At 31.9% G+C, this 23803-nt stretch overlaps 1 protein-coding gene across 1 annotated transcript; it reads left to right on the forward strand.

Annotated features, from left to right (window-relative positions):
- The first annotated feature begins 925 nt into the window (after positions 1-925).
- On the forward strand, positions 926-15456 carry LOC134706506 (zonadhesin-like). Its single transcript, XM_063565513.1, has 16 exons — positions 926-1016; positions 1726-1827; positions 2717-2766; positions 3760-3951; positions 4478-4669; positions 4850-5041; positions 7500-7691; positions 8008-8252; positions 9102-9412; positions 9755-10056; positions 10338-10537; positions 10819-11011; positions 11279-11518; positions 12805-13041; positions 14692-14925; positions 15377-15456. Coding segments are annotated over exons 1-16 (2949 nt in total). The 5' UTR covers positions 926-951; the 3' UTR covers positions 15379-15456.
- Positions 15457-23803: the final 8347 nt, after the last annotated feature.

Consider the following 23803-nt stretch of genomic DNA (forward strand, 5'->3'; position numbering starts at 1 on the left):
GACAACATATTCTATTTAGCAATTAATCTTCAAACCACCCCAAAAAAAGGGAACTATATGGTTGAAATCCTTTGTTTGGAAACCACCTATTATGAAGCTACATACAAATTTACAGTCTAGGAACGGAAATATGCTCAGAACATAGTCAATACATTTATTGAGATACAAATAACAATTATCCATTTTATAATTACAATTCTCTTTTTTGTACAATCTTTAAACAGAGCCAATATAAAAGTAACTGCAAACTCTAAGACGGTATATGAATAGCAACTATGGCGTTGTTAGTTTATTTTCGATCTAAAAGTATCTCTCATGTATCTTCCGTCTCTCTTGTTTAATTCATAGAAACTGCTAATAAATATCATTTCATAAAAATGCGGACACACTTTCTCAGCCGAATCATTTATACACCAATGCTGTAAAATAAATTCGACTTTTGTATGAACATTATGACTCTTGGAAGGACGTTCAACCAATGCTTCATTTTTTTTATATGTTTTCTCGAACCCTTGAACGCAAATGATTAATCGTAGTTGATATATGTCTGATCGTCGTATAGATGAGCTCGAATTATGATCACAAATGATTCCCTTTCTCTGTTGAAATATAAGAACACTGATTGATGATAATATAGATCAGCTCGAATTATTTTAACATATGGTAAGCTTATCATTACAAAATATATAAAAATGTGATATATTCAATATGAAATGAAAAATGGAATATGTATAAAATAAGCAATCGATTGTAAAGTTTCATATGAATTTATACAATATATATATAAATGAGGATGACTTGTTTTTTTTCGGTTTAATTTGACCTGTATTTGACAGAATGATGAAGTCTTGTAAATTTTCCGATACCACATGTGACATGGAAGGGTCATTTTCATGTATAAATACTTGACCGTTATGATTTTGCAATTTAAGTCTCTTGATTACCAACAAAATGGGACAGGTAACGGTTCTTCTTGTAGCATCGTTAATAGCTGTTTATGTAAAATCTACTGAGGGGTAAGTCTATCTATGTACGCATACTCACAGGTTATACACCTCATCGACTCTGAAAATTGTTATAAGTAAAGTAACTTTAGTCAAATAAGAATTGAAATTTTTGTTGAAAGTAACAACAACATTTATAAAAAAGAAATTCGCAAACCACAATAAATACATACGTTTTATAGATTTTCCATTTTATCATTATCTTTTGTTTGTTCTGGTTTATGCACGAAAGATATTGGCAATTAAACATATAATGTAAATTCTTGCATTACAGTTGGACGTTGTTAAAACGTGTAGGTGATATACATAGTATTGGCTAAGCTTTTCATTATTCATTTGATATAACCGAACCGTATTGAAAATTACTATTCTTATTTGAGCTACTTTTTATTAATATTTATAAATTTTTATTTATAAAACTTGTTTGCATTTTGTAGTTACATACTCTATAATGTTTTGTTTTACAGTAAACATCAAATTTTACTTAACAAGTGGGATACCGCACATGATTATTTTGTTGAAACAAGCAATACGTATTTTATTTATTACCTGTAATTGTTTTGCAACTGCATTTCTTTGTTTCAGAGTTTACAAGAAAACGTGCTATACAATTTAGTGAAATGTCGTTATCTGCTTATATGGTCTTTGTTTTCGAGTCGTCATTAAGGATTTACATATGGCAGATACGTTTTTGTGAATCTATTTTTTGTTTTTGTTTTAGAGTATGCACCGGGTCTTATTATGATACTTGTAGCAAATATGTTTATACTAAGGATAAATATACAACTGCTTGTGGATGGTGGGGTAGATGTACAAAATACAAGTAAGAACCTATAGCTTTTAAATCCATTTTACAATCGAAATGTCCTGCGTTATGTAATTGAAATGAATTTGAGAGATCCAACGACCTGGCAATCTTAGTCCATTAAGATTGGAGTGGACGCACCTGTCACGTAATATATTTGATCTCACAACCTCCGTGTTGAGATATTTAGACTACTCAGGCACCGAGATCCTCGGAAATTATTTCCCTTATCAACCATATTTTATAACTATAATTCTAACATGTTCTTGAATGAATTATATTGCATTATAAATTTAGAACACTTTTGATAGATCATTTAATTTATAATTTCTACATTTATCATCGAATATTAAAGAAAGCTATGCTATAAAAAAAGTAAAAACATATGCAGCTTCATAATACATTATGGTAAAGATTTCACAAGCGGTAGTGGATTCGTAAACGATAACCAGATACAAGTTTATTTTAGTTTGCAAATCAACTACTTCTCATAGACTATCTTAAAGAAAGGATATGAATACTCAAACGTCCGGAAATACATTTTTGAAAGTTAAATACTAAAATGTTGTCTTCATTAAACAATTAAAAACGTCAACAATACAACAAATCAACATAAAATGGAGAACAAAAAGATGACAAAATACAACACAGCAATACGTTTTGTTGGCATTCATGAATAGGCATCAAATAATTGCTATATATTTGTCTCATTTCTGCGTAGACAAGTGCTACAAATGATCATTTATTGCATGTCGGCAATCGGGTTAAAGTTGTATCATGGAAAGACCGAGGACTAATCAGTATTTAAAAAAAATGCCTGCATATTCGAATATTGAACAGAAGCTTAGATGTGACACACATGTAAAATATAGAATGGACAGATGAAACTATTTTCTTTATTGATCAGACAATCGAAGAAAACAGAATATTACCGATGCAAAAAGAAATGTCCAACAGGTATGTTGAAAAGTTAAAAAAAAAATTGAAACTACAGCTATTAATTTACCAACAATTCATATTAGATTTATTAGGTTAATGAGTTTTATTCATTTTAGATTTCTGAGTTTCGAACAGCGGTATACTACTGTTGTGTTAATTTAAATTGATTAATTGAAGTTAAACACTGTGCACTGATTAATATGATCATGGTATTATAGTTTAATCACACGTTATGTCAATTTTAACAATTATGAAAAAAATCTAACTGTCAATTGTTTTCATCTTAATCATTTAATGTATCAGCCACATTAATTATTCTTCTAAAAATTCAAATTCTAGAACCGAAATCAATGCTATGGCAAAAAACGAAAAACGACGAAAAGACAAACAAATTATATATAGAACGCAAAACACAACGCAGAAGACTGAGCAACATGAACCTGACTAAAACGAGGTTATCTCAGGTGATCCGGAAGGGTCCGCAGATTCTGCTTCTCTTGTAGCGCCTGTTGTGTTGCTCATGTTAGTTCCAAGCCGGTGATAAGTAAAAATTGATAAAGTCACATGAATATTTGGAACACATCTTGTGTCATCTCTGAAACAGATACTCCATAAACGGTCAACTGACTCATGATGGCGCCCTGGCGCACTTTAAATATTAGAGGGGATGATTTCACATTCAACGTTGTCAGCTTTTCGATCAATAGCTTCCTTGTAAGCAGGAATCTTTGTATCCAGGAAATCACGAAACGGAATACAAACTCTCATTCTGGAATATCGTATCAAATGAGTGATAAATACTCCATATGCAGGTGCTGAAGAAAAAAAAAGGTGGGTTGAACCTGATTTTGTGGCTAACCAAACATCCCGCTTAAATATGGTCACCAAGTTTTGAATTGTTTTTAATGATAGGACATCATATGTGTAACACATCGTGAATTTAAAGGATTTAAGCTTCTTTTCATTATTCCTAAGACGCCTTTGTATGGTATGTCTTTATTTTATTTCCAGTTCATGGTGGATGGAGTTCCTATGGTAACTGGGAAACATGGGGTAGTTGTTCAAAGACATGTGGAAGTGGTACACAGTCTTCACGGAGCCTGAGGTACTGTAATAATCCTTCACCGAAAAATGGTGGAAATGGTTGTTCTGGATCTAGCAGTAAATCAAAAAGCAGATCATGTAATACAAACAAATGTCCCAGTAAGTATTGGCAATATTAAGGGTGAAATAATTCATCTATTACCCGAACACACATGAATACATAAAACCTGTAATCAACGTTATAATTTTTTAAATTAGATAAATACAAAACGTCTAGATATTAGTCAAATTATTTCGTACGCAGGCTCTTTGTCCTACACAGACTTTTTGTAAATACTGTGCGTGAACTTTAAAATATTTTAGAATTAAAGTGTGATTCGGTTTAATCCGAATACATTGATAAGATTCATTTTACACAAAACTGATGAGGGAAAACGATTTGATATCAGATTAATATCAGTTCCTCATATAGGAGTACAACAGTCCCTAATCAAATTGCAAAATCAAAAGCGCAAACACATCAAACGAATAGATTACAACTAGCATTAACTGACGTATCACGGACATAAGCTTATATACAAAAGCATTTTAGTATGCCAAAATCCATGTAATGAAATATATTGTGTTTTTTGCTTACTTTTTGCCTTAAAAAACTACCGAACCAATAAGAATGGTTTTTTTTCAGTAAATGGGCAATGGACAAAATGGAATTCTTGGTCGAATTATGGTCCGTGTTCTGCAAGCTGCGGTTCGGGAAAACAATCTAGGACAAAAACAAGAACTTGCAGTAAACCGTATCCGAATTATGGTGGCAAGACGTGTCTGGGAGAGTCCACAATGACTTCCTCACAGACATGTAATACAAGTCCCTGTCCAGGTCGGTCATTTTACTTTTAAATATTTCATAGCACTTATTTTGTCAACTGCATTTCATTGAGTTATACATATGACTTGAAAATATAACAAATATGGTATAATTCAAATTTTAGAATTTTTATAAAAAAGTGAATTGCTGATTTTGCGAACGTATATTTTAAACAATCGTTTTATCGTGTAGTTGATGGAAAATGGGGCGCTTTCTCAAAATGGAGTGATTGGGGAAGTTGTTCTGTTACCTGTGGTCAAGGTGTAAAAACGAGATCTCGTTCAAGATCATGTGACAACCCTGAACCAAAATATGGTGGAATGTCATGTGCAGGACAATCAGTCACAGTTGACTCACAGCAGTGCACGGAAGTACATTGTCCAGGTATACTGTCTTTGAAAAATATTAAGTTAAATACAAAACAATTCGAGCATTTATTGAAATTATATTATTCAATTGTTAAACCTATTATTGAGTTTTTTTGTCAGGAATACCTGAAGTATCTTTTGGTAATTTTTTTTCCAAGACAAATTGTTTAAGACGCTAAATGTACTTCGATCTATGCATGTCCAAAGTTTGAAAATTCGTTCATCGTAATTATTAGCTATAAGTTATGTTTTTATGGCCCATTTATTGGCATTATGTTTTCTTGTCTGTGCGTCCGTCCGTCCGATCGCTCGTCTGTCCCGTCTTTTCCCCTTTGAAATGTCTTTTACATAATTAAAATATACATTCTAGATTTTGTAAAACCATTTTGAGTGGTAGGCATATTATACTGACTTGATTAATATGAATAATGATATACAATTTACGGTTTAATAAACAGTTGAAAATCTAATTGACAAATGAAGTAAGGCGAAGAATATAAAATATTTATACCAAGGGCAGCAATCGTACAAGAGATTTTAATAAAGATGACAACCTCATTTCGAATATTTTAGTACATATATATAGTAAAAAGGATAAATAAAGAAATTTGGAATGGAAGGGGATAGGAAACTATTTGAATCAAGGATCAGATCAAGGAGGTCTTTTGCAAATATGAGTAAAAACTAATCAAGGAGTGAACGTCTCTAGGTTGTAATTTGAAACAAAAACATTCTCGGATCCGGGGTAAATTCTTACCCCAACGCTGAAATCCAAATGATCACTCCTTCATTTTAAATGTTTATAACTGATTTATATTATAGCTTTGGTCAAATCGATACGATAACTAAAGGGAAATATTGATATAAATATTTGTAAATAAAACTCCCAAAAAACAGTTTTAACGCTTTAAAAAAATATTCTGTAATGTATTTTTTTTAATTGTTTTGTTTTCATGGCAGTTCTTGTTCTTTTTGTCTTAAAATTTTGTTCATACTTTATAATCGTACACAGTTTAGTATATATATAATTATTTTGTTCTTTTTTGTTTTCGTGGAGTTTTTATTGGATGCTGTCTATGTTTTCTTTGTTTTTTTCTCAGTTTACTTTTTTTACTTTGGGAATGGTATCTAAAGAAAATGTACCTTTAGAAAACTATGTAACTGTAAGTTTTGTTATTGCTGAAGCACTCCTACTTTCAACAAGAGTACACAAAACTCTATAACTTCACGAGTGCACCGTTATATTTCTGTAACGTATAACCAAACATAATTTAATATCAAGTCAGACCAATTGGACCTAGCGAATATGTGTGAATATAATAGATTAAAAATACTAAACTCATCTCATTCACTTTTCAATCCTTTTACAAACGCTAATCTCGACGTGAAAAGCATGGAATACTTGTCACAGAACGTCCAACATAAATAAATCAATCTAATGCAATGCAAACCATACGCGCCGATTGTTTTTAACATCTTTATAAACTGACAATGTTCTTTTTAAATGGATAGGGGAGATAAATCGAACGTATATATTCGACATGTAAACAAACTAAACTCAGCGTAAGAATAAGCAACATCCAACAATAGAAAAATAAATTGGAACGCCGATGTTTTACTACAAAAATAAAATGTAAGGTTGCAAAAAACCTATGCAATTGTTATATGTTGTCTTGTAACACACTGAAATATCGGTAGACATTGATCATGGATTGAATTTGAACAAAATAACTGCTCCTTAAAGATACGTTTGTAGAGTTTCGTTCGTTCGTAAGATGTTGAGAAACCTCTAATATGAGATTTTTCACCATTTTTACGGTCCACTGAACATAGAAAATGATAGAGCGGATGGAGTATATTTGTACTGGAGACACATTGTTGTTTTGGTTTGAGAAAACCTGTGTACTTTTACAAATCAATGCATTAATTGTATCACAACATGTCAAGTATCTACTGTTGAAGACCAGATGTGGACCTCTTAATGTAAGTAGGAGGTTTTGTCAGTGTTATTGGACTGTCCATTCGGGATACCTGGCATCTCACTTTACTTATACAATTATATTTATATGGAATATAGAAAAAAATGAAGTGGCATGATTGCCAGCGATATTCAAACGGACATGGTTGTAAGCAACTTTATAGTATAAAAAAAATAAAATATATTAACCCGTTTTTGCAAAACATGAAGTATTATTATTTTTCAAAAACAAACGGTCATTTTATTGGTGACTAAAAATATGGTCACCAGAACTTCTCAAAGTCTGCCCCTATTATATACATTCTTTTCTCAGTAGAAATCTATTTTACACAATCCTTCACCATACTCGATCAAATAGCATAACTTACCTTTAGGATTATATATTACTTTGTTCCTATTTGGAAATATATGTCATATTTGCATTTGGACGTAAGGCAAAACCCTATTCAACCCATCAATTAAATTTGAGATTAACACTTTATCTTGACTGCATTAGTTGATGGTGGTTGGACAGATTTCTTGTCATGGTCGACCTGGACAACGTGTTCAGAAACATGTGGTTTTGGTGAACAGAAAAGTTCCCGCACGAGATTATGCAAAAATCCTGAAGCTGAGTTTGGTGGAAAACAATGTCCTGGTGAAAGCACAGAAGAAAGAACACAGCAGTGCAACATACAGGATTGTCCTGGTACAATTTTTGGATTATATTTACATTTTAATTCTTCTTTGTGGAAATGAACACTTCTTTCAATTTGTAATAATCTTAAATTCCTAAAATATAATTTTTCAATGAAAGATCTACCGTTTATTGTAATGAATATATATATGTTTAAACTCGAAGTTGTAATATTAGTAATACATTAATCTCACTTAAACGTCGACAATCTATTTGGCAGACAGAAACCGTATTTTTTTCAGCAGAACTCTTGTTATTTTTATCATTGTGAGACAGATGTAGAAGAGATCGCATGTGCATTACTGTCATCGCATTTATTCTATTTAAGGTTACTGTGAATGTAGCACAGTTAGTGACACTCATTACAGAACGTTTGATGGACAATGGATAGATTTTATGGGCTCCTGTCATTATCTTATGGCCAAGACAGCTCCAGACGATATTGCTTGTCAATTCTCTGTCGTCGTCATCAATAAGGCGGCTAGTCAAACTTCAGAGCTTCCTTATTCACGTACCATAGAATTTGCAATAAAAGATTACAAGATTCTTCTTCTTCCAGACAAAGTGGTTTTGGTATATTAATAAATTTATTCTGTTTTCTGCGTTTTAAATTGTTACTAAAAAAAAATTTGGTCAGTCTTTTTTTCTGTTTGGACGATCTTAAAGTATATCTTGTCTTCCCCCATAATACATTTCAAAGTAGTAGAAAACCATCGATCAAGATCTTTAATGATATTTGGAATTTTCTTGAAAGCATGTAATTCGTTTGTAAAACTTTTTATCTTATCATATTTTTATATAAAATTCAGAATACTTTTCCGGAAGGACGCGAAATATTTAGCGTATTCGGTGTACCACGTTAATATTATTTAACAGTGAAAAAGTTGTCAAATATTTATTCTAAATTATGATGATATCTAGGAGTTTTCAAGAAAACACAAATGTTTGAAAATTTGTTGCAATGAAGTGTTTCTTTTCAGTGACTTATTTTGTATAACGTATACATGAGACCTGTTATAAATACGACATTTCAAATCATCATTGTGCTACATTTAGTTTCGATGTCCCTACCATAGAAGGTGATGAATAATTGTTTCCTTCACATGCTCATGGATAATAATTAAGCGATATTGTCTTTGTCAAAAAACTTGAATTTCATCACTTCGTCGTTCTTACGACTAAAAAGAATAAAAAGTAATTAGAATATGTTTCTTTAACCTATGTTTTTTCTTTATGAAACTATAGAAAGAACTTGTATACACAACCTATGTTGTCAATTAAGATATGAGCAGATATATAATAAAATTTTGAAAAATGGCAAAATGAATTAAATAGAATTAACAAATTTTAATCTGGATTTCCATTTTCAAAATCTGATATTGATCAATAGGCTATTACACAGAATGTTTGTACTTCTTTCAGGTTGATGGTACCAAGATCAGTTTACCATACAATACGAAAGACAATTCAGTTAATATATTTGTAAGCGGACGTTATGTGCGGGTACAAACCAACTGTGACGTTATTTTAGAATGGGATGGGTCAAAGAATCTTGAACTTGCAGCACTTGACACCTTTGCAAAACGTATGACAGGTATATGTGGAGATTGTGATGGAATCAGAAATGAATTTAGTGTCACAAATGACAGTAAACCAACAGATGAGGTTTTACTAATTGGAAAAAAAGTTGAACAATTTGCACTCGCAGAAGAAGCAAAAGAAGCTGGTGACACGTATGTTCTTTTGAATTCGTATGCTGCTTATGTTCAAAAGAATCATGATTTGAAACCAATTTTCAATTTTCCCTGTTTTGAGAAAACTGTTGAAAAGGGTGGTAAATGCGTTAACATAATACAATGCCCCTTTCAATATCCATTTAGCTGTTTTGTAGCTATTTCGGTTAGATGCGATTTAAAGTTCAGATACTACTCGCTTCCTAATGAAAATTTTGAATGATTTTAAATCAAAACGTTTTTAAATTGAAAAAAAAACCCAAACAATCGCAATTTGAGCAATAAATACAATTGTCTTATTTTACTAATACAACGTAACGGAATTTGTAAACATTATTATAGATGTGGAGTTTTGTCTGAAATACCGGCAACCACCGGTGCCATGAATGAAATTGCAAAAGCCCCAGAATATTGTGGGTATCTGATTTTGAAAGAAAATGGTACCAGTCCTTTTCAAGAGTGTCTTGAAAGTGCAACTATACAAACAGATAAACATTACAACATGTGTGTTTCTGATGTATCATTATATTACAACACAAATAATAATGATCTAGGGAAAGCAGTTTGTGCCAACTTGGAATCGTTTGCCCTTCGTTGTGCAGAAGAATCTTTTGCAGTAAACTGGAGAACTGATTCATTTTGTCGTAAGTTGGACAAACTTGAAAATGTAAATAATAATTGATAATGATATGAAAAAAACCCAGTATTCATGAAATATTTCAAAATGCAAATGTTCTGATGTTAAAATATTTCAAATTTACACAAACGTAACATATACAGGAATATCAAGATATTGTGTAGCAAAGATTAAAAACTAGTTAAGTCAATAGTTATTCAGAAATCATTTTTATATCTTCCTCGCTTAATTTTATTTTCCATATAGGAAAAGTCTATATATTAGTTATCTAAGCATTTATTTCAATAGCTTTATCCTGTGGTATCAATGAAGTATACTCAGATCATGTGAGTGGCTGCCAAGCTAACTGTGTCAACCGGGACAGTGATAAAACATGTGAATTACCATTTACTGAAGGCTGTGCTTGTGAAGAAGGATACATACTTAGTGGAAAAGAATGTGTTAAGTCTGAGGATTGTGGTTGCAGTAGTGATGTGGGGTATATTGGTGTAAGATTTTAAAAACGTTATATGATGGCAATACGATTTTAAAAGATATAAAAACATTTATTTTAAGTGACAATGAGACAACTCCAAGTCACATTTTGTAAAAGAAAAACCATTTTAAGTCAAGTATAAATTTAAAGAACAGCAATACTATTGTCTACCTCACACAGGACGATTAAATGTTATTTTGGATATAAAGAATTCATTCATATATTATTGCAATTAATCAAAATTTGAATCAAGTGGATCTGGGTTTGCGAAATCGGCTTTTGATTTTCTTGTAGCTTGGCGATGAAGTTTTATCAGCTGACTGTACAAAAAATTACAAATGTATCCGTATCAACGGAACAGGAACTCTTATTGAAGAAACCACAGCTAAATGTCACGAGAATGCAGTCTGTCAGCCGAATGCTGAGGGAGATCTTTTATGTAGATGTAAACTTGAGTATGAAGGAGATGGAATCGTTGAATGCAAACGTAAGCTTTCATGTTATAAATGACACAGCGCAACAAAAGATCTATCTTTAAATATGTAGTTTATACAAAATACATAGTTATAAAGAAGTCCATGTGCTAACAATCTAGTTAAAAGTAATACACATTTTGTTTATTATGTGAGATATTTAATTGAAAACAACATAATGATGGAATTTGAAATTATTACTGAAGGAGTAATTTATGTGCACTATTAAGACTAAAAAATGTTCAAATTCCAGTAGGTTTTACTAACCATTTATTTCATAGCTAAAGAAAAAGACTGCACCTCGACAAAAAGTGGAACTAGTTACAAAGGCAAAACCAGCATTACAGAGTCCGGCATTTCCTGTCAAGCATGGGCAGACAAAAGTCCGCACAAACACAAATTTGACGTTAAACTAAGTGACCAATCAAATTACTGTAGAAATCCTGACGGTTCTGATAGACCTTGGTGTTACACCATAGACAAAACAAAGAGATGGGAATATTGTGACATCCCAAAATGCGGTATGTACACCTCGGGTCTTGCTTTACTTATATTAATATTTCATTTAATGTTAATTAGAAATACAAATTACACCTATCGGAGTATTCACAAATTCAATACTTAGAAGTAAGTCTAATTTGTTTTTTAAATGCTAAATTTTAAACAAAAGACACACTTTGAACCACTATTATAAGTTGCACAGTGTGTTAGTATCATGTTTCGATGTGTACGGGAAAAGTATTTATATTTGGGCAAATGCGAAGCTCTTCCTGGTTTACTAGCACATTATGTCATAAATGTATCTAACCAACTATCACTCTTAATGTGACGATATGTGGCGTTGTTGCAACAAAATCATAAATATTTTTTAGTTGTTGATAAAGTGATCAATATGAATCAATAAAGCCCTACATGGTTTCTGATGGACTAACAGTGTTCAAGCCAATTTTAAGAACCTACATGCAGTGGTGTATACAAAAAAATGCAAACAGTAACACATATTTGCTTAGAACCGCTAGAAAATATGTGTACTTAAAACCTTCACATTCGATTTTAATTTGCAGGGAACCGTTTGATCTGATTTATATTCTCTAAATGGTTATATTTCTTGTATTCGAGCTTGTGGCTATGATTTTGTATATTTCTTCAGCGTATGAATTTTTTTTTATACCTCTTAACTTTGTTTTACATGTTAGTTACTATATCATGTAACATTAAAATAAGTTGCTTTAATTTCTTCTTTATAAAGCACTGATCTAGGGAAAAATATCATAATATATCATTTAAAGTACCCAGTTAATAATGTTCCAGGTAAAAGCTTTCCAATTACCTATTTCTCATTAAACGATTACCTTGCAGTGACGTTATAGAAATATGACATCTTCATCACTGTTCCTTCTGATCTTGATCCGAATGTATTGTAATATTATCACAAAAAATCACGACCTTTCTTGACTTAATATAAAAAAAGATGTCCAATGAGACAACTCATTACAAGAGACCAAATGACAAATAAATTTTAACTAACGGACACTGTAGGGCCTAATGAGACAACTCATCGCAATAGACTAAATGAAAAATAAATTTTAACTACCGGACACTGTAAGGCCTTTAACAATGAACAAAGATCATAAACTCGATTACAAGAATCAGTCATATTTTTGTTTTAGGTTTTATATAAAAGTTTAAAAGAGTGGTCGATCCCTGATATTATAGTTTATATCTGTAGTTATTGGTGACCCTCATCGTCATACAAGCTATTAGTACTGATATATCATTCTTTTTAAACACAATTCATACCCCACAGACATTAAAGAATGCAAACCTGACAAGAAAGGAACAGATTATGAAGGTCACAAGTCAATTACAACTTCCGGAATAGAATGCCAGACTTGGGGAGCATCTGAACCTCATAAACACAGTTTTACGAAGAAACTCGCTAAGGATAAAAATTACTGCCGTAATCCTGATGGATCCAAAGAGCCATGGTGTTATACATCTGATCCGAATAAACGTTGGGAATATTGTGCCATTCCACTTTGTGGTAGGTTTATACATATTACAAATATAGATTTTATGTCATCTTCAAACCATTGTTCAACTATTGAACTATATATTTTACCTACTAGTAAGCTTGCAAAAAAATAAAAACCTGCTAAATTTTTTTTAAATAGGTTTTATAAAAAGAGTTTGGTTAATTACTTTCGGAATAAATGGATAAATTGCAAGCTAATATTAATACTTATGAATCTATTCACAATTAAGATTTTTCAACCCTATATACAATGTGTCAGTTTGATTCACATTCTTATGATTTTTCCACCCTATATACAATGTGCCAGTTTGATTCACATTCTTATGATTACTCGAATAAGATGGGCATTTAAAATATCAGAACATGATTTAATATGTGAAAACACTTTAAGAATATATTTTTTTATAAAAGCAAACAAAAGAAATATCTAACTTTGACCTGCTTTGATGTGATAACTTAACTTAACTTTTATCGCAATAACATTATTGTTCGTTATGGAGATCTCTTGTATCACCAACTTAAACAAACATGTTACTGTATTGTTAAGATTCTTAACTTAAAAAGGGGTAAAGGATACCAGAGAGACATTAAAAATCAACTCGAACCCTCTAAAACATCTGATATAAACATGTATAACACTTTTAGATATTTGATGGATATATTTTGCTGTTAATAATAACGCTTAAAGGATATACACTGAAGAGATTTATTACAAAGAACTTATTTATAATAGAGTTGAAAAATAAACACGTCTCTTTCCTGTATCTTGATATCTTTATCTCTAACGAGAAGTTGAATACTAAAACTTAAGATAAAAGAAATGATTTTTTATAATAAGAATGTTCTTATCCCAGGCATAAAAAACAATGCCGTATTTGGCGAAACCTTTTCAACTTTTGATCTTCAGTGCTGTACAACTTTGTACTTTTTTCACTTTCGATCTTTTATATCTGGGCGTCACTGGTGAGTCTTCTGTGGACAAGGCGCGTTTTTGGCGTATTGAATTTTAAACCTGATGCTTTTTGTTATCTATTAATCATGTTTTTCTTTGTCTAATATGTTCTCCTATTTATTTGTATTGTAGTGCTGTAATATTATGTTGTCATTTCAATGTTATATTTAACTTTGCCATTAACGTGCGAAGTTTGACATGCCATACAACCAGGTTCAACCCACCACTTTTATTCCCCTTTAAAAGTGTCCTGTACCAAGTCAGGAAGATGGTCATTGTTATATTATTGTTCGTTTCTCTGTGTGTTGCATTTTAACGTTGAGTCGTTTGTGTTTTCTCTTTTTTTTGAGATATTGAGATAAGACGTGGCACGGTACTTGTCTATCCCAAATTCATGTATTTGGTTTTCATGTTATATTTGTTATTCTCGTGGTGTTTTGTCTGATTCTTGGTCCGTTTCTGTGTGTGTTGCGTGTCGGTGTTGTGTCGTTGTTGTCCTCTTATATTTAATGCGTTTCGCTCGGTTTTGGTTTGTTACCCCGATTTTGTTTTTTGTCCATGGATTTATGAGTTTTGAACAGCGGTATACTACTGTTGCCTTTATTTTATTCCTTTTCTAAAATGTCACTTTTTAGATGGTGCTGTTTTCTTACCACTTTTGAGTAGCTTTCAAGTTTTTTTAAAAATATGTTTTTTTACATATTTAGAGATAAAGCAATGTAAAGAAGATGTGAAAGGATCTGATTATAATGGAAATCAGAATACGACTACATCTGGTAAAATATGTCAAGCTTGGGGATCTCAAGAACCTCACCGTCATGGTATCAGTAGATTAGCTGCAGAAATAAACTACTGTCGTAATCCGGATGGCTCAAGCAAGCCTTGGTGTTACACACTTGAGAAGGAAACACGTTGGGAGTATTGTGATATTCCATTATGCTGTAAGTATCTTCTTTATAGTTATCGAATTAAAAGAAATCCAAATGTACATGATTATATAACACCTATAAGTAGATATGGTCTAGATAGCGAGTTTTTAAAAACAGTTACAGTAACTCAAATTATGTAATCCGAAACCCTTTTTGATGTATTTCATTAATTTATCCTAAAAAATTATTAACACTCCATTTACTTAAAGCAGTAAAAGATTATTTTCGTTGTTGCTGTGAATTATCTGCTACTATGGTCATATGTTAAAGAATTTAATTTGTTAGTAAAGCATAAACAAGATCTACAATATATATTTACTTTTTTCGCATGAATATTTGAATTTGTACAAACAATCAGGAAATGATTATTTTAACAATTGCATCAACAAGGAAATTTTGATTTGTATAATTATTATTGATTGATTGAAAAAATATCTTTTGATTCGAAATTACTTCTTTTCAGGAATAGAGAATCTTGGATCATCCAGAATGGAAAACGAGTGAACTGTCTGATAAATACCATTAAACGAATTTGCAATTATATAGCTTTTGTTTTGGAACTTATGTTCAATCCGACCATCGTTAAAAACGTAGCCTTTTCCTTTGCAATGGTTATACCCCTTCGCTGGGGGTAACTAGGCTCTTCTATTGCAAGTGGGATTATTGGTCTTTCAGTATTTGTAATTATTTTCCTTCGATAAATATTAAGTTCCCCTATCCATCACCCCCTTTGCTCCATTCTATCACTATGGACAACAATCAAGTTCGCAGAAAAATTTGACGACATTTTGTTGCGTCATCAAATAAAGGCAACATTAGTATACCGCTGTTTAAAATTCATAAATCGATAGATAAACTATGTTTCAAACATTCATGGAAGAAGGTATATTTTTCAGACTCCTGACATTAAACAGAACCTTAGCATGATGGGTAGCAACGATACCTGTATGACAAACTGCAGAATTAAACACAAAAACTATAATAGCTTTACCGATACCCATTTAAATATAACCATAATAAAGCACCACATCTATGGAAGAAAAAAATACAACTAAAATCTCAAAACTTAAAACGTTGAGAATTTAACAAAAAAAAATACAAGCAAAGGAATTGGACACTGATAAACAACAACTGACTTTATTTAAAAAAAAAAAGTAGGGGTGTGATAAAGGGTAGGTATGCGATAAAGTTAGGGGTGTGATAAAGGGTATGCGATAAAGGGTGCGCATCAAAGTTGCGCGATATGGATTAAACAGTAGACCATTTATCAAATATGCAAAACTACATTTTTTTACTTCTAAACATATGATAAAAAAAATATTACACTTTTCAGAAGTAATCAGTCCGAAACAGAATGTAAATGACTTAGCCAGAAAACATGTAAAATAGATAGGTTAACTTCATAATAGTAAAAAAAGGACTACAAAATGTAGATTTAGAATAATTTTTATCTAAATTAAGAAGACAAAGTTGATTTACTTCATCAAGCAATATTTTGTTAAATAGAAACTCCGATTTTTGCTATAAAAGACTTCAAAGTTCTTATAATATGTTCAAGGTAAAAATACATAATTTATTACAAAAAGTAAACTTTTTCGTGAAAATGACAAAACGACAGGAATATAAGAAAAGGCATCACTGTAACTTTTAGAGGAAGATCAGCACTACACGCGATCATCCTTTTTCTGTTAATTTAAAGATCGTGTTTGGTTTTTGTGTCTATAAATTCAAAGTAAATACCTTCTTTGGTTAATAGTTATCAAAGGTACCAGGATTATAATTTAGTACGCCAGACGCGCGTTTCGTCTACATAAGACTCATCAGTGATGCTCATATCAAAATATTTATAAAGCCAAACAATTAAAAAGTTGAAGAGCATTGAGGATCCAAAATTCCGAAAAGTTGTGCAAAATATGGTTAAGCAATAAGATAAATAAATTGTTCGCTTGGACTATTATAAAACAGCTTTGTGCCTCAGAGAGGAAAGATTGATTATCATATAGATTTATTCAATCATTTTTTTATACATACTTTTTATTCATTATTTCTTTCAAACCTTAACGCACATTTTTTCAAGATCATAAATTGTTTTGCCTTGTTCAATTACTTCAAACTGTTATCCCATTGACCAACAAATGTAAGGGACTAACCATAGAAATGAGTATTACAGATACATTCCGATAAGTTCAACTTCTTTTTTAAGGTTTTCTTATTTAGCTAAAAAATGGAAAACAACACGTTTAATAATTTACTGCGTCCGATGCGCTTTTCTAGATTTACCTTCATCAGGAACGTTCAAAGCCATACATTTTAAATCCGAAGATGCATAAGTATCGAAAATCATTGAACAGCTATATGTCAAAAATACCTAAAATAAATAGCCAAATTCATCTAAAGCCAACTTTGCCTGAGGGAGTTGAAACCTTAGTTTCATTATAATTTAAAATTTTATAAACGGACAATTTTAGTAAAGTTTGTTAAATCATGTCAGTACCAAAGCACTGACTACTTAGCTACTGATACCCTCGGAGACTGAGCAGAGGTAGCGACCCAGTGAGGTAAAAAAGTGTAGTAATTGTATAAACGTGACTCAGTAAGAATATCACATACATATGATAATACCACCTTATAAGTTTAGGGCTTTTTCAGGAAAGCGTATCATTCGATTGAATGTCAATGGGTTATGAATATCTAAATACCTTTATTATGGACAAATTCATTTGAAATCAATTTTTACATAAAAAATGCCTCTACCCAGTCAGGAATATGACAGTTGTTATCCATTCGTTGATATGTTTGAGCTTTTAATTTTGCCATTTGATTAGGGACTTTTCTTTTTAAGTTTTCCTCAGAGTTAAGTATTTTTGTGATTTTACTTTTGTCTTAGACATTTGGAATAGTAGTCTCGTGATCATTTATTTATTCATCGAAGACGCATTAAAAAAAAACCGGAAATCATAAATACCAAGCACCAAATGAGCTGATGATCATACACTCGCTGAGCAAAATTCCATCGAAACGATTTTTGATGAAATATATTCTGTATACCTGTGTTACTAGTTACAATAAGTTACCTCAAATTAACTTTAGCTCAATAGTTAAACTTAAAACACCATTAAAATGACAAACGTCAACAAAGATGAAACTAAATGATGTCACTGCTAGAATGAGGGAACCTTATTTCTTTGTTCATCTCGACACGAACCTTTATAACAACTATTGTCGCCTTAAAGGAACAAACAGTTTACAAACAACTTAGGAAAATAGGCGAAAACGAAATCTTTTCGAAAAGAAAAATACATGTAAAAAAAGAGTAGTACGTACATTAAAAAACCTTTAAACATACACCAGACAATAAAAAAAGATATAGTACACCAAAGCTATCTAGGACATTATCTTGACATTAACCTAGGTAATCTATTTCCGATGATATTAAAAAAGACATAATAAGCTTTGGTATTAGCGTAGTCCGAGATTACTCTGACGTCCAACGGCTGTTATGCCAGACCGACGGGTCTCTGTAAAAACTATTAAAATATAGAAAAATAAAGGTTGGCAGGTAGGTGAAACTTACATATATGAAAAGATAATTGAAAAATGAAGAGATTGATGCCAGTTTTATATAATTCCAAGGCCCTCAGTCGGCTCCAGAAGCGATGAAGTAGCACATCCATTTTGGGTGGGCAAATATCCACTTTTTGATACGGGACAAGCTCTGACGTCCCACGGCCCCAGCTTGTCTGGCATAACAGCCGTTGGACGTCAGAGTAATCTCGGACTAGTATTAGCGATGAAGCTATTATGTTTTCGCACACCATCAAAGGAAATTAGACCCCTGAGTGAAACTGAAAATGGACAATGAAGGAGAAAAATGATAATAAAAGCAATCAGAAGAAATGATGAAAGGTGTTTCCCTTAGGAAAAAAACCTTAATTAATATACATGTGAATACATATAAAATGAGAGACAACAATACAACACTGATGTCTAAAGATCGAAGAAAGCAAACACATGCCGTTTGTGAGTTGCAACACAAACACATGGAACAGTTCATCTAATTTAAACAATTTGTATGCTTTTAAAAGACCAAGCTTATAACTTAATTGTAAAAGAGGATAAAAAATACCAGAGGGACATTCAAAGTCATAACTCAGAAATAATTAATCTGACAACGCAATGACTAAGAAGGTAAAAAAAATACCAACACAATGGTACATACAACACAACAAAGAAAACTAAAGACAAAACAGCACGAACCCAACCAAAAACTGGGAGTGATCCTAGGTGTTTCGGAAGGGTAAGCAGCCCCTGCTCCACATATCGCACCCGTCGTGTTGCACATGGAGGTACAAACCCGGTTACAAGTCTAATTCAGAAGGTCACATTCGTGAAAAGAGTATGGCGTCCGAAAAATGTACGAAAGATTGCTTTCGACTTACCATATGGAACTCTTATTTTCATAGCAATATTGTGAGCAGCAAACATTCTATCAAGGAAATCAAGATATGAAATACAAGCATCAGAATATCGTATCAATTGTGAGATGTATACTCCGTATGCAGGTGCTTCTGGAACGTTGCTACATACAAATAGAAATTTCACAATTGGGAGGCTGAAACCATTTCTTTGTCGTAAAATTTTGTTTTCAGCCAACCCTCGTTGTCATTTTCTAGATGTAAGTCAAGATGTCAAGTTTGATGTGATAGATGCGTTCAATATAGTCACCAAATTTTTGTAAGTGAACATAATCTTTATAGATGAAAATAAAGTTATAGGATATTATTCTTTTTCTTCATAAGAATTTTTTGTATGAAGTCAGCCTCACAAGAAAATGGTACAAGTGGACAAGAAAAGAGCACAGTTGGTTCCCATTTGAATGCCGATATTTTATTGACAAACACTTCAAAACATTCAAAGTACCGGTCAGTAAAATAAAAATTCCTTCGGTAGAAACATATTAATATTTGGTAAATGATGAGAATACCACTCAATAGTAGGTCTGGCTTCTGTTAGAGTTCCTGCCTTTCTCTCAGCTAGAATAGTGTTTGTTTATTTCAATTATCTGCTTAATCGATTTATCAGTGTTGCATTAATTAGACATTCCTTTAAGCAGCAGGTCTGGTCAATGGCTTGATTTAGTTCATTTTGAGTATTTACTTACATCAACTTATTGATTTTGTGTTTCATATTTAAAATTAAAATAAGCAGCAATACGGAAAAAAACATATTCTAACAATTATATAATATGAATCATCCTTTGCAGTTAACTATTTCTATTGTATTAATTTACAAAATATTCAATACAATCTCAATATCATATATGAATTTCAACAAATTACAACCGAGGGGCGTTATGAACACCAATATTTTAAACACAGATGGTAATTTTGTTATCAACACAACAAAGTTAACAACAGATTGAGTCGTACCGTAAAAAGAGAGTGCATGTCAATACAAAACATCTGGGACTAACCATTTGATTTTTAAATAGATGGAAACAATCTCTATACAATATTTGGTCTTTGGTGAGTCTTCGGTTTAGTCTTCATTATTTAGACGAAACGTGCGTTTTACATACAAAATTTAACCCCTGGTATCATTGATGAGCTTATTGATGGGGCTTGTAAGATCCTTCAATTTACAGCTTAACATATATAATAACATTTTTTTATCTTTGATTACTCCCAGTTTTTGATGGGGTTCGTGTTGCTCATTTTAAGCTTTATCATCACTTGGCGTCCGTCGTTCGTAGTCGTCCCTCGTCGTCCATCAACTTTTAGAAAAATCTTTTCCTCTGAAGCTACTGGGACAAATGAAACCAGACTTGGACTAAATCGTCCTGATGGTATTTAGTTTAATAAATGTATCCGATGGTCCCGGTCATCTACATCTACCAAGATGCCTGCCATGGCTAAAAAAAGAGAACATGAGGGTAAATGCAGTTTTTGGCTTATAGCTCTGAAAGAAAAGCATTTAGAGCAAATCTTATGCGGAAAAATATCATTAGAACACGATATATCTGCCTTTCAATTTTCAGAAAACTCATTGTTTGATTGCTGCCCCATAGTTTATAAAAAAGAAGATGCGGTATGATTGCCAATGAGACAACTACCCACAAAAAGACCAAAAATGACACAAACATTTTAAAACAACTATAGGTCACCGTACGGCCTTCAACAATGAGCAAAGTCCATACCGCATAGTCAGCTATAAAAGGCCCCGATAAGACAATGTAAAACAATTCAAACGAGAAAACTAACGGCCTTATTTATGTAAAAAAATTAACGAAAAACAAATATGTAACACATAAACAAACGACAACCACTGATATACAGGCTCCTGACTTGGGACAGGACATACATAAATAATTTGGCGGGGTTGTTATATTAAGAAAAAATTGAGTTGTTGGTTATTATCTTGAATATTATAATAGATAAAGATAAACCATAAACAGCAAAATTGTTCACTAAAATAAGATCTACAAATCAGTCAAACATTACCAAAATGGTCAATTGATCCCATAAAGAATTATTGTCTTTTAAAATCAACTTTTCTTTCCTTTTCGTAAATTGTTGTAAGTTTGTATAAAAATCTTTTTCTCTTAAACTAATTTGCCAAATTGAACCAAACTTGGACTAAATCGTCCTTATGGCATCTATTTTTGCAATTGTTCCGATGGCCCCAGTCATTGCTGCCATGGCTAAAAATAGAACATGGGGGTAAAATTCAGCTTCTGGATTCTAAAAGCTCTGAAACTTGAGCACTTAAAGCAACTCTGACAAAAATGTTCATCAGGTCGATATATCATCTGCTTTGAAATTTTAAGACGCATCAGACAACCTGTTGATAGGTTGCTGTCTCAGAACAAGTAATTTTCATGTAATTTTTATTTTCCATATTATTATTTTGAATATAATATTAGATAGAGATAAACTGTAAGCTTCAAAATTGATCAGCAAAGTAAGAACTACAAATAAGTCAAAAATTACAAAAATAGTAATTTAACCCCTGTAAGAACTCTTATTGTCCTTCGTAGTCAATTTTTTACATTTTTTTGTAAATTGTTGTTTTCTTTTACAAAAATCTTCTCCTCTGAAACTACTAATAGAAATTGAACCAAACTTTGCCACAATCATCATTAAGGTATCTAGCTGAAAATGTCAGACAGACTGACCCTGACTATGGCTACCAACCATCAGGGCTAACATCGCATAAAGTAGAACATTGGGGTAAAAAGCAAGTTTTGTCAATTATTTTTTGAACTGTTATAAATAGAGAAAATCGGAAAGGAAAAAATATGTTCAGAATAATGTTAAATATTTGTTGTATTTGATTAACCAATTGTCCATTTATACGTCAAAACTGTTAGACAAATTCTTATAGAAGATATTGCCCATAAATGACAAATTTAACGTTTTTATTTTTGATTTTTGCCGTTTATCATGAAAACTATGATATTTAGAGAGAAAACATTGTATTTCTGTTATGCTTCATTATGATAGACAAAAACACTATAAATCACAAAAATTACCAGCAAGTCAAAAAAGTCAAAAGAACTAAACAGACTAAAAGATCAGTAATACAAGATTAACAAAACAGAGATTTTTGTCATGGTCTATTCTCGTCTACAATGTTGGAGAGAGTGCCTTGTTCGACTGGGGATTTTAAGAGCCTCTAGTTTAGTTGTACTTTAACCTGTCTGTTGGTCTTTTTCATCTTAAGGCACGGCCTTGTCTGTGTATTTCGATTTATGAATTTAAATGTTCCTCTAGTATCTTTCTCCCCCTTAGTAAGATGCTTTCCGTCATGTTTATCAATACAGACTTTTCTAAGGAAACTAAATCTTTCGATCGATATGTCAACTCTCAGTGCGATTTCAGGTAGTTAAAAATCAATATGAGAGACATACAGAATGAAACCATTGCAAAGAACTGTGTCTTTAAGTTGACTATAAAGAAACAGGTAGATTTGCATTCAAAAAACAATAGACGGAATAAACAGAAGTAACAAATACGAAAATAGAATTGCAAAAGCAGAAAATGTGACATTATTTTTGATTCGTTACCGATACACACAATCCAGTTCATTGAATGTTACTAGACGTGTCTCGGTATTTTGTACATCCAACGTTTATGAACTTTTGATCATCAGTGCTATACAGCTTTGGACCTGTTTTGACTTTTGAATCTTTATATTTGGTCGACACTGGTAAGTCTTGTGTAGACGAGGCGTATTGAATTTTAAACCTGGTGCCTTTTGTTAGCTATTAATCCTGTGTTTCTTTGTCTAATATGTTCTCTTATTTATTTGTATTGTAGTTCTGTAATGTTATGTTGTCATTATAATGTTATATTAAACATTGGCATTAAAGCGGGAGATTTGGCATGCCACAAAACCAGATTCAACCCACCATTTTGTCTTTTAAAAAATGTCCTGTACCAAGTCAGGAATATTGCCATTGTTATATTATAGTTTGTTTTTGTGTGTGTTACATTTTAACGTTGTGTCGTTTGTTTTCTCTTATATTTGAGTGTGAATTCACATTAATATAAGACGTGTCGCGGTATTTTTTCTATCCCAAATTCATTTATTTGGTCTTGATGTTATATTTGTTATTCTCATCGATTTTTACCTAATGCTAAGTCCGTTTCTGTGTGTGTTACATTTTAATGTTGTGTCGTTGTTCTCCTCTGATATTTAATGCGTTTCCCTCAGTTTTAATTTGTAACTCCGATTTTGATTTTTGTCCATCGATTTACGATTTTTGAACACCGGTATACTACTGTTGCCTTTATTAATGTATTTATTTTGTATGTATCTGTTTTGATTCCAGTTGGATAATCTGTTATATCTCATGGTTTATAGTCCAAATAGTTAAACATTGCCTTTC

The sequence above is a fragment of the Mytilus trossulus genome, chromosome 2 (assembly GCF_036588685.1).
Source record: "Mytilus trossulus isolate FHL-02 chromosome 2, PNRI_Mtr1.1.1.hap1, whole genome shotgun sequence".
Taxonomy (NCBI): Eukaryota; Metazoa; Mollusca; class Bivalvia; order Mytilida; family Mytilidae; genus Mytilus; species Mytilus trossulus.

Excerpts from the sequence above, each read along its gene's own strand:
- LOC134706506 (XM_063565513.1), top strand. The coding sequence starts at position 952 with ATGGGACAGGTAACGGTTCTTCTTGTAGCATCGTTAATAGCTGTTTAT. Across the intron at positions 7,692-8,007 it reads CAACATACAGGATTGTCCTG|GTTACTGTGAATGTAGCACA; the intron begins GTACAATTTTTG and ends ATTCTATTTAAG. Across the intron at positions 11,519-12,804 it reads TTGTGACATCCCAAAATGCG|ACATTAAAGAATGCAAACCT; the intron begins GTATGTACACCT and ends CATACCCCACAG.